A 12,302-nucleotide genomic window follows, 5' to 3' on the forward strand; every position below is an offset into this window, starting at 1 on the left:
TATTTATATTTATATTTTATACCCCAGCTATGCCAAGATATTATAAGTGTTGAGAGAGGAAACTTGCTGAGATTTTTTGCTGATGCAGCATTAGAGGCATGAAGCTGAAAAAAGCTACTCTATCATACAACTAGTTGTCTGTTCACGGCGGAAACCATACTAATCAGGCTTCCTAAAGAAACCCCAAAAACTAAACAACAGAATTTATATCACTCTATAGTGTTTTGCGTTATTAAAAACTGGATTTTTATTTTATTTAAATCTGCCGATGCAGGTTGGAGTCCTGATACCCGTTACTCAGAGCATTTTCTTCAAGAAGCTAAACTACTTCATTGGAATGGGAGGTACAAACCTTGGGACTATCCCAGTGTTCACACTGACCTCTGGGAGAACTGGTTTATTCCTGATCCTTCAGGGAAGTTCAAATTAACTCGTCCTGACAGCTGATACTGAAACCACTTAAATGTATCCATACACTATGTTCTGCAATATGTAATAGTTTGAGATGCAACATGTTGTATAATTAACTGATTTTAGAAAACTATTTGTTAAATGTATGAGTAAAGGACTATCAGTTTTGTGTGCTTGTGGCTGGAGAGGGAGGCTGGAGTGACAGTGACAGTTCAGATTATCTTAACTTTCACGTAAGGTGAAGAAACTGTACTTGATAATGAAGTATTTTCATTAAGTGTTTACATAGGTGAGATCCAGCACCAGACAGTGTTTTAATATAAGGACTTTATAAATAAGACTCCACTGTCTGGTGGTAGAAAAAGCTACACGGGAAATACTTGCAGTATTACATACAAGGTGTCTTTAGTGTAAACAGCCCAAAATAAAAACTCATGCAGCATTTTAATGAGTAGACTCTGCAGTGTTTCTGTGTATTACACATCCTATAGTGCATTTAGACCCCTGCAAGCACGATGCAAAAGCACATTCTAAGACACTGTCATACAATTCCTGATTTTATTGTGAAACATTGACAGATTTAAGACAGATTAAGAACTTTTGTATTACTGTAATGAAAAGAGCACCAGTTCTGAGGGAGTACACATGGAATTGCAGTATTTAGTGAAACGGTCATTGTACACTTAACTGTATTTTATACCTGGATCATCTAGTAAGTGACTCCACTAAAGAGACCTTTCCCTTCCACTCAAAGGATAGCCTTACAGTAGTTACATCCTACTGTGCTACATACTCAGCAGTGCTAATTACATGCTTCTGGTTTTGTTGAAAAATAAAATTGAATTGTAACAAATCCCTGATGCAAGATACTTTGAGCACCTGCAGGAAAACATCTGTGTAAACAGCAATACATGATACAGTACACTTTAAATAACAGACAAGTCCTATACCTTTTTGACAACATACTGAACAGCTTTACGCTGAAGCTAATAAACACAATCAGAATCATAATGCACACTTTCTTGATTTAAGACGCTCAGAATTAAGCCACATGATTTGGGAAGAAACTGTAAACATCATGCCTGCCTCACAACAGGTTGACAGTGTGTGTGATCTCAGCGAGAGCTGTTACAGCAGGATTAGAGTCTACATCAACTGGTTACGCTCAATGCATGACAACTGTCACTGGCTGTGAGGAAAGGATACAACACGCTGGTACAGGAATGTGACCAGTGTGGATTGTGGAGATACTGTTTGTATCTGTTTTTCAAGTATGTGAAGCACCTACTGTCATAAGATCATCAAAACTTTAATGTTCTGATCAACTTATTGCTTTTACTTCATCTCTTCCTCATGTGATAGAAGAGAGAAAGAAGGTGATGGTCAGGCACAAGCATGGTATCTCATTTCCTTCTCAGTCACTAATAGTGGCCAAAACCACGTATTGTTTCAGCAAGTTCCTCAGAAGAAAGCTGTATCTCCTACAGCTGACTTCTTTCTTACTCATAGCTGCCCTTTTAGTATTTTTCATTTGTAAAAGGAACAGGAAGAATGCCCTCTAAAATCTCACAGATTGAAGAGAACTGAATGTTAAAAACTGCTAAGTCACAAACCTCTTTCATCCTGTGCTAGTTGTACCTGATGTAAACAGCGTAGCTGTACAGGGAATGTGGGCTTCTGATTCCCTGCAATGTCATCTGTCCAAAGGGACTGTCTCCTAGGTGAAGAGACTCATCACACAGACATGACCAAGAGTTTAAATGCCACAGAATTCAAGAACCACCATTTGGTTTTTTTTGTCTGAATTTTTTTAAGGAATTCCAGTTCCTTACATTGGAATTTAATGGGGAAAGAGATGGAGTGGTAAGGATACCTTACTCTAAGACAGCTCGGCTAGAATATTTAGGCCCTGTCCTGTGCGACACAAATTTTCCTCCCCAGTGTTGTGACTTGAGATGATGTCTCCACTCCCTTAATCCTGAATATGGTCCAATCACTAAAGCGACAGAGCTCTCTCCTCCTACCCAGAAAACTCTCAGTACTCGCAGCTGCAGAACACAACTTTCTGCACTTTTTAAGACGGTGAGAGGCAGACTTAAAAAGCACAATTTGCTTAACTGTGCATGATTAAAAACATCACTTCATGTAAGAAGATAAGGGTACGCCTCCCACTTTCCCCTCTGGATATAAAAGGATTATGAGATATCCAAATAGTGAGGCATCAGTAAAAAGTATGCTGCTGCTGTTCCTACTACATTACGATTTATGGAATAAAATTAACACCCCAAAGAAATCCTCACAAATGAGAAAGCAATTTATGAAAAACTGCAAGAAATGGTATACATTAAATATAAAACTCATATACAAAAAAGGGCTAACTTTTTTTAAAAAGTTCAGACAGTTCCTTAAAATGATCTAGTTCATTGATTCGCGCCTACCACACACGTACTTTGGACTATAATAAAATAACTAGGGGAGATAAAATACTATTAAAATGCTTCAGTTGGAGAACCGAGGTACCAATCTTGGTCACTGCATTAAAACTGCAGCATGTAATGCATAGCTGAGAAGAAACAGCCCTTACGCGCTGCTTCCCTCCTCTTCCCGTGTTGCACTGGCATTGAACTCGGGAATCTGGTCTGCAAAGGACTGAGTCATCCACTGTCCGTTAGGAACTTCACCAAAGGACGAGCCCTCACAGTACTGTGGATTGCTTGCTGCTGAAACAAACAAAAATGATAAAGGACAGTTTAAAAAATGCAGCAGATCGCTAGCACTATGTGTTTGTTGATAAATAATGGTTTACAGACTGAATGCCCCGAGCGCTGCACTTTACCAGTTCCATTTGAAGAGAAATGGCACTGTTCACTTTCATACGGTGCACGGTCACAGTAAGCTCCTCCGTACGCTGCTTCATAACCTGGATCGTACTTTTCTTCTTTGACAGCCATCTTTTTAGCATCCTCTGCCAAAAGAGAAGGCCTCAAGTATTAATCTTCAGAACAAAAATGATCAGAGCGTGTTTTTGTCAGAGAACACTTGAAAAAACAGCCATGCATTCCACAAGATAATCCCTGCTCCCCTTAGATAATTATGACTGTAATAAAAAGAGAGTGAAATCTTAATTCTACATTGCACAATTTAGAGAAGATGGCACATCTACCCCTCCCCTTAAATTCTTTATTTCTTTTTACTTGGGAAACCACTGGTTGTGTTGCACATTACACTACAATTTAATAAAGGATGAACAAAATAACCACTGTACCTTGTGCAAGTTGCAAGTCAAACGTGTACTGCACCTCCTGCACCTCTGTGTTTGGTGCGATGCCTTTCAGTTGATCCCTCAAGTCCTTCAGCTTTATGTAATAATGAACTTTGTCTTGTGCACGAGGAAACTGAGCACATCTTGCACTGGATGATGGCATAACGTAGCAGAGCTTGAGACAAAGAGCAAGGAAAATAGCATTACTCATCCCTGAGCTACAAGCTAATATTTAGTGCATTGAGAATAAGTTAACAGTTAAGCTCACCGTTTTAGCCCTTTGTACAAACTCCTACTAATGCTGCGGGTGGTTGTGGGAGAGGATAAAAGGAGCCTTTGGTTTTTCTTGGTGAGCTACATGTGTTGCCCTAACCAGAGGGCCTGATCATCAGCTGCTGAAGTGAGGACAATTTTCAGCAGTTGTTTTGTGTGCCACAGTAGCAGCAGTACCAGTATGTGTTACAGAAGGTACAATTTACAAGTGTGTGCCAGAGTAGAGCACACTCCAGAGCTCCCTGAGCAGAGCTCTGAACCAGAAAGTGCCCAGAGGAGTATGTGACAGCATGCAAACACCCCAAACCAGTGAGGGAGGCATCAGAGGTTAATTACCCTGGCTCCCTGGCCAAGAGCGTCTGTGTCGCACTTGCCAGGATTTGAAACTCTGGAGCTAGCGTGGCTGAAGCCAATTTAAGTGTCTCTATCTCTGCCAACAGCCCTAACCAGATATACAAAGTTAGCTCAGGAAAAAGGAACTGTATCCAATACTTTATTTCCATGAAGAGTTTATGAACAAGTACTAGTAAAGAGGATTATTTATCTCTCTTACAAACACATTTACTGTGGAAGTCTAAGAGCTACTTAAGAAGCACTTTAACACCAACAGTTCTTCAGGCTCCGATGACAACACTTCACTTTTAGAGCAGGACAGCATAAACCAGGCTTAAACTGGCAGCACTAGTAGTGTGGGATAGAAATAAGAAACCTCCAAATTTTGAACTGACAAGGTATTATGTTTTGGAATAAGCTACCTTGGCAAGTAGTGTTGGCAGCCCTTGTTTATAAGAACACATTAAACAAACCTGTTTGTGATGATACATGGCTGGTCTCTAGAGATATCTTCCAGCACTTGATGCCTATGAGTAATGCACTCTGCATCAAATCATCTGTTTCATCTGAAGTGTCCACTTTAATGTCAAGCTGCAAATCAGCTTAAGAAGACCAAGTCTGATGGAAGTGCTTGGGCATGGCCAGATCCAGTAGTGCTGCAGCTGCACTAACAGCACAATGGACTTGCTGTTCTTTCTCCCCCACTGTGGTACTACTAGCACCAAGGCCATGTTCGGTATCAAAATTCCACAATACAAACACACAGGGAATTGGACACAGAGCATCAGATGAAAGTAGATGACAGTTATCATAAAAGTATGTGTATTTTATTTATATTTTAGATAGTCCTCAGCGAAGGCACTAACCTACTATCCACAATACACCATTTCACAAATAAAGTCTGCAGGTCTGAAGAAGCTGAATTAAAGATGTGTCTGAAAATTGCACTGTTCCCCTTTCTCTATTTTAGTAAGTGTGTTTCACATCCCATGTATTTTGGGCAAGCTTTGATGTTATCAAAAGTGTGTACAAGTCCTGAGACTTCATCAGTTTTGAAATAACCAAAATGGAGTGACCTTTTTTTGTTTGTCAGGATCAATACTTACAGTTTCTGTATCTGGCACCTTGTGTGGCTGCAGTCCAAATTCCAAGTTCTTAACTTTTATTCCAAAAACTTCTTTACTAAAAATTTCATAAATACCTAAAATGGAAAGAAGATAGGCTAAGTGGACAAATAAAAAAGCTACTGACAGAACAAATTCATTTAAAATCAAGGTTCTCACATTTTCCATTGAAAGCTGCTATACGAGGTTTATACTTTTGTAACTTCTGCATCAGAATTCGCCCTCCTTCCCGAAACTCTTTGCTAAAAGAGAAAGTACTCAAAATTATAATCGCAACTATTAATTCATTAACTAGCACAACATTCTCCTGTGTTACCCTACCTAGAGAGGTCTTTGCTTCCAGGTGTTGTCCTTTCAACCATGTTTGTAAATCCAATCCCATATTTATGTGGCAAGGTGTGGTCATCCATATGGTTCAGCTGTTCATTACTTAGACCAGACATGAACAGACACTTCCCTGTGAAGTAGAAGATACACATTTGCCTTTTTCTAAGGAAAAAAACCAACAACAAAACAACAACAACAAAAAAAAACCCTCGACTATCAGAGTACTGGAATGCTAAGGGAAGAGACTATGTTAATGGAGCATCAGTTGATTTGGGAAGCCCTAACTAGAAAAGTTTAGAATTGCCAAAATTGCTTGATCTACTGCAGGAGGATGTGAACAACAGGAATTCCTCACCATGATCCTGTGTATGGACACCAGACTTTTATTTTAAAAGATCAGAAAAGAGCTTTAGATTTTGTGATTCACTTGAGCAGGGAGTGAATGTGATCAATATTGATTTTGTGGGAAAGAATGTGTCAAATACAACCAGTGTCAGTTTTCTTCTACAACCTTGCCATCGCTTCTCCTTGCACAGGGACTCTCTGACAGAGCCCGCTAACACCTTACATTCATATTTAGTGTACAAAAGTACAGCGTGGGTGATGTGTGCTGCCAATCTCCAAGCACAAATTAACCAGTTAGCTCCTAGTGATCCAGGAAGCATAGAAACACCTGGATTTGTCTGAGCACACCTATCTGATCAGCTTGCCAGTAAAGGATGCTGTTACTCTGGGTAGACCACAGAGAAATACCCAAGACTGATTTACAAATCTGCTGGACACCAGAAGCACTTTGGCAGGAGTATCACAGCGCTGCAAATCAGCCCACGTGGAGCTCCCTACTACCACAGCTTGAATGGCTCCAGTATGGAAAACAGAGCATTTCAACAGAGTTCAGGTATGATCTTTCTTTAGGAGAACATGCTGCGGAAAATGTTACTGAAAATGGAGAAATACCTAGGAAAGAAAAAAAACAGTCCACAGAATCAGGTATGCTAGCTGCATACACCCACTGGGGAAGGGCAATGGTTTTTGCTTTTTCATGAGTTCAAAAGCTTGTTTAGAAAAGATGAGTAACTGCAAACAGAAGAGACCCTGCTTGTTGAAATACATTTTTTTTTAAAAGTTGTATAGTTTTATTTTACATCAGATATTGATGCCTATTGACTTACCCTTGGTAACTCCAGTATCAGAGACTTTAATTTTTATTCTGTATTTTGCACACTAACACGCCAAGAAGTTATTTAGCAATGCAATCTGGTAAACTGGATTTACATGACAATTCTAAACCTGCACTGAAAGACACTGATTATTCCTCTTCTATTCCTTTTTATGTACAGTATTTGACAGAAGTGGTTATGGAACTTAAATCGCTTTTGGATGGCTAAAAGCAAAATAAAGAAAAAAAACCCAAACCCCAAAACCAAATCAGTTTAACTAAAATGCCACAAGTTCTAACAAAGTTCTGCAAATTCTATAAATAGAATAGGAAAACAACAACATACAAAAATGGTTTCCAGGTCCAGGGTAATGATGTCCTTTGTAAGCTGCCATCAAGCCAGGGTTTATGCCAATCTACAAACCAAGATACTAGTTAATTTTAATGACGAGTGCATGGCTTGCTAGTCAGGAATAAAATCAAGTTGCAGTGTGGATGCTTATTCGACTCTCTTTAAGTTATCGACAATAAACAAAACCTTCCAGCACTAATTAAAAAAATTGACAGTGTCTCATTTAGGTGTGCAATGTCAAAAGAGCAGCTCACAGTGTGTTTTACAGCCACTGGTGCAGCGCTTCCAGTAAGTAAAGTGTCAAGTAACGGTCTTTCATGACTGTATTTATACACAAGCTGTAGACTTCTCAGAAATTAGAACTGTGTTACTATGATTTTTAACAGAAAATGCAAAGCAGCTCTACACACAGGAAACAGTTTATATACTTTATCTTGCAAGATCTTGCTGTATAAGCAATACAGATAAGTAAGCAAGCAGAAGGAATGTAAATCATAACCAGCGAGTACAGACTATTCACTTTTCTACTTAATCTTGCAACTGTGAGTTACTTACTATCACAATGTCCAGATCAAAGGTCAAAATATCAGGTAAAGTCTTGGTCAGAAGTTCAGCTTCAGATACACCATTAAAACGGTCCACTTTTCTCTTGACTTTAAAAGTATCTGTGATCTTTTCTTGTTTGCCTTTTGACTTGGCTGATTTTTCTTTTTTAGCAGCAGGCTTTTTAGGTTGCTTTGGCTCAGTTGCTTTGGCTTTTCTTTTCCTTCCTCCTTTTTTAACTTCTGAAACACACAGCAAATATCCTTTTTGTACATTTCTAATGTTGCGGTGTGGTTATTCAGAAAGACTGAGCTAAATGTATGGATACAAAAAGCAATCAGACATAAATTTACCTTCAAAATTCATTAATTTAAACAATTATCAGATGAACCTCAGTTTTGCAGGCTCAACACAGATCTAGCTTGGATGCCTCTTTACCACAGACACACACATACTCACAGGCAACTAAGTTGACTTAAGATACAAACTAAAAATAACCTCATGACTAGGTTACGTTGTTTACGTGCTGTATGCAACCATACTTTGGGAACAGTTTAATTCCTTTTGGAGGATATGCCAGGACATCAAAGGTTAGGTCCTAAGGAATGTGATGGTAAGTTCTAGTCTATCACCCACACTTCAGCTTAAATATGAAAGTTGATTGTCACAGATTACTTCACAGATTGAAGAAACTGAACAGCACATCAAAAGCAAAAAGGATCCAAGATTACCCACAGTGTAAGGTATAAGCTTGTCAGAAACACAAACACATAGGCTGAACGCTGCATAAGCCATTTACAAGTTATTATTTACAGGATACTGTCCAGGGCATCATACAGCAATACGGTGGATACCAGGGCACTGCCCTAAGTCTGCAAACGTTTTGAGGGCTGTTTTTTGTTTGCACTCGTCTCTCATACAAGGACAAAAGTCAAGCAGAATTCCCACCATGTGGATGGAGCAACTGCTTAGGAAAGCTGTAACTAGCAGTACTCAAGCTATAGTCTAGCTACAAAAGAAGAGACTAGAAAGGCACAGACTTGGTGAGGCACATAAGCAGCTTTTCTTTCCTACCTCTTGAAGCACCAGGTTCTTCATTTGACGGCAAAATGCTACAGAAACTCTGGCTGCTCTGATTTGGATGTACTTCAAATGGAGCAGGATAATGTTCTCCTAACCCTCATGCTGATCAGGTACCTACCAACCAGACACTGTCATGAAAGATGAACAATGCCAGGGCAGCCTTTCAGACGGTAATCCTAAAAAATTTTACTTTTTTTCATCATAGCATGCAGCTGGACTCCCAGTCCTTGCCTTTCACATGTACTCACATGTGAGTACATTCACACACAATTTCACACACATTTGGTAAATCTTCAAGTCCTGCCTTTGAAGGCCTTACTCAACTCTCAATTCTTGCAAAAACAGTAGGGAATGACTTCATAACATCATAAAGACAACTGTGGTTGTCCAAAAAAACTTGAAAGTGCAGTCAAACAGCATGGCCATGGTGACATCGTGTTATTCAAGAAAGCTGCAAAAGCAGCATAACTATGTAGTACTTAAGATGCATCCTAACTGTAGCAAATAATACCCTTAATCATTAGAGCAGCTGCAACTGTTTTCAACTAGAGGTCTTCTTCCTATAATTTCATCTGGCCAAGCATTACAACTAAAAATGAAAAAAATAAGCTTATGAAAGGATGCACTTAAACAAGCAATGTCATTGCATGAACTGGCTGATAGGTTACCTTGGCACAGGGAGCTCTGACCAGTATCTATACATTAAAAGCAAGATGAAACCCAGTGTGTGAGTATTTGCTATAGAATCAGAATTTAAGCACGGCAGAGATCACTGCCTGTATGCGGTAAAGGGCAAGCATAAAAGTAACAGAACAAGGGATCTTTTCTTGGCATGGTTAGCGTACAGCCTAAATGCACAAAATCCTAGGGGGTGGGAAAGAAAGGCAATGTACAAACGTATAAAGCACAAAACTTGTGTCACATACAGGACACTTTGGAACATTGTTTCTATTTGTTTAGATAAGCCTCACTAAAACCAAACAATCCTTAGTGTATATAAGCAATTCACTATTTGTGATTACTACAACACACTAAATCACCCTTTAAAGAAAAATATTTCAAATAAACAGTATTATACTGTACTTCGCCTGCAGAAATTAAAAAAAATATTTTTAACTTAGACTGAAAAAAGAAAACATCTCCAAAGTAATATTAAAACCCATGCAATCAGCTAAAAATGATACATTTCTCTACTGAAACAAAAATCTTTTTCCTGCAACAAGATAATTTTGTGAGACTGAACAATGTGAATACTGTCACCAGGGTTTCATAGAATCACAGCATGGTTTCGGTTGGAAAAGACCTTTAAGATCATCAAGTCCCACCATCGATCCAGCCCTACTCAGTCCACCACTAAACCATGTCCCTGCATGACATCTACTCGTCTTTAAACACCTCCAGGGACAGCGACTTTACCACCTCCCTGGGCAGCCTGTTCCAGTGCTTGACAACCTTTTCAGTAAAGAAATTTCTCCTAATATCCAACTTAAACCTCCCCTAGCACAACTGGAGGCCATTACCTCTTGTCCTGTCACTAGCTACCAGGGAGAAGAGACCGACCCCCATCTCGCTACAGCCTTCTGTCAGGTACTTGTAGAGGGTCATACAATCTCCCCTAAGTCTCCTTTTCTCCAGATGAAACAACCTCAGCCCCCTCAGCCACTCCTCGTAAGACTTGTGCTCCAGACCCTTCACCAGCTTTGTTGCCCTTCTTTGGACACGCTCCAGTGCCTCCATGACCTTCTTGTAGTGAGGGGCCCAAAACTGAACACAGTATTTGAGGTGCACCCTCACTAGTGCTGAGTACAGAGGCACAATTGCTTCCCTGCTCCTGCTGGCCACACTATTCCTGATACAGGCCAGGATGCTGTCGGCCTTCTTAGCCACCTGGGCACACTGCTGGCTCCTGTTCAGCTGACTGACAATCAACACCCCCAGGTCCTTCTCCTCTGGGCAGCTCTCCAGCCACTCCTCCCCAAGACTGTAGTGTTGCATGGGGTTTACTTCTCATTTTTTAAGTGTCTGGTAACAAACATTACTTATAGAATACAATTAATCAATATTTTCTCAAAAAGCATCAAGAAATCCAATAGGTCCAAAGAAGCAGTTTAAGGTAAGTATTTTTCCCCCTTATCAATTACTAACATTTCAGCTCGCTTATCACAGCCCAGTCAAACTACCTTTTGGAGGCTCCTGAGCAACGTTTGGCTCTGGAATGCCCTCTAGAGTCGGCTGCTCACTCATCATCTCCACGTTAGGCACTGCAGTCATCATTTGATGGAATGGAAACGCGTAAAAAGCTTGCGCTTGCTGAAGATACGCGTAGTATCTTAGAAAGGGAGAAAAAAAAGGGACATAATTTATCAACAATTTATAGAGATGTACCAAATAGACTGTAAACATCAATCTGGCATGTACTGTGCTTCCATTCTCCCAACAATTCTATTAACAAGGCAGTAAATTACCCAAATGCACTAAGAAGCCTGATTGCTTTGCTGGTATCAGGGGATATTAAACCAAACATTAACAGTACAACTCTCTCCTGTTTACTATCATGTGGAAGAATCACAACATCTGTAAGTGAAGTGTCAAGCTTTCCCCTTTCTCCTCCTGAAAAAACACTGCAGCACACCTTACCAAGGCAAACTGTCTATCAAATATATCGAGAATTTACAATACAAGCAATTTGGAACTCTTTGGACTTCAAGTTTCCCAAGTTTTAAATTTTCTGAATGTTACATCAGTTACTTTGTCTGATATGATACAAAACGGATGAATCATTCTGTGCCACAAAGCATTACGAACACACACAGCATTAGTTACTATACAGATTAGCAAACAGCTTTAACAAATCCTGTGGCAGATGTTGTCCAGTTATCGCACACTGGATCCCAACACAAATATTGCACTTATTCTACACAGAAGTGTTCACAAACACAGATCCAGTCTCCTTCCAGGCACAAAGACGTTTTTCACGTACAGCTCTTTAGCTCCACGCATTTATTAGTCACGTACAGCCCTCACACCCCAACACAAACTTCTGCCTCATGCTGTCATTCCCTGCTACCTACACAGCCGCCTTCTTGTCCATAGGTTCTACTGCCATGCAAATACATAGAGAAGATTCTGTGAACCATAACTTTTCAGGAAATAATTTTATCACCTCAGAGCTATTCAGAAAAACACCAAATAATTTTGAGATATATAGAAATATCTCAAAGGAAGGGACCATACTCCATTATGCAAGGGGTATTTAACAATCCCACTGTAAATCAGATTTATGCCAGAACAGTCCACTCTTGCAATCAGGCCACTGATTCTGAACCAAATACCTGCCCTGAATCAAGGAGAACAAATTTGAATGCAAGTCTGTCAGGTTCCTGGGGAAGTTGCCTAACAAAGCCACAGGAAATTTTCAGAGCACAGTAAATACCT

At 39.8% G+C, this 12,302-nt stretch overlaps 1 protein-coding gene across 1 annotated transcript; it reads right to left on the minus strand.

The window, feature by feature from the left end:
* Nucleotides 1–2,707: 2,707 nt before the first annotated feature.
* On the minus strand, nucleotides 2,708–11,196 carry TDG (thymine-DNA glycosylase; the record flags this gene model as incomplete). Its single annotated transcript, XM_010188760.1, has 9 exons — nucleotides 2,708–3,131; nucleotides 3,248–3,376; nucleotides 3,677–3,848; nucleotides 5,386–5,480; nucleotides 5,563–5,645; nucleotides 5,725–5,860; nucleotides 7,236–7,305; nucleotides 7,797–8,026; nucleotides 11,048–11,196. Coding segments are annotated over 9 exons (1,204 nt in total), but the record flags the coding sequence as incomplete, so codon positions are not given.
* Nucleotides 11,197–12,302: the final 1,106 nt, after the last annotated feature.

The sequence above is a fragment of the Mesitornis unicolor genome, unplaced genomic scaffold, assembly GCF_000695765.1.
Source record: "Mesitornis unicolor isolate BGI_N332 unplaced genomic scaffold, ASM69576v1 scaffold19627, whole genome shotgun sequence".
Classification (NCBI taxonomy): Eukaryota; Metazoa; Chordata; class Aves; order Mesitornithiformes; family Mesitornithidae; genus Mesitornis; species Mesitornis unicolor.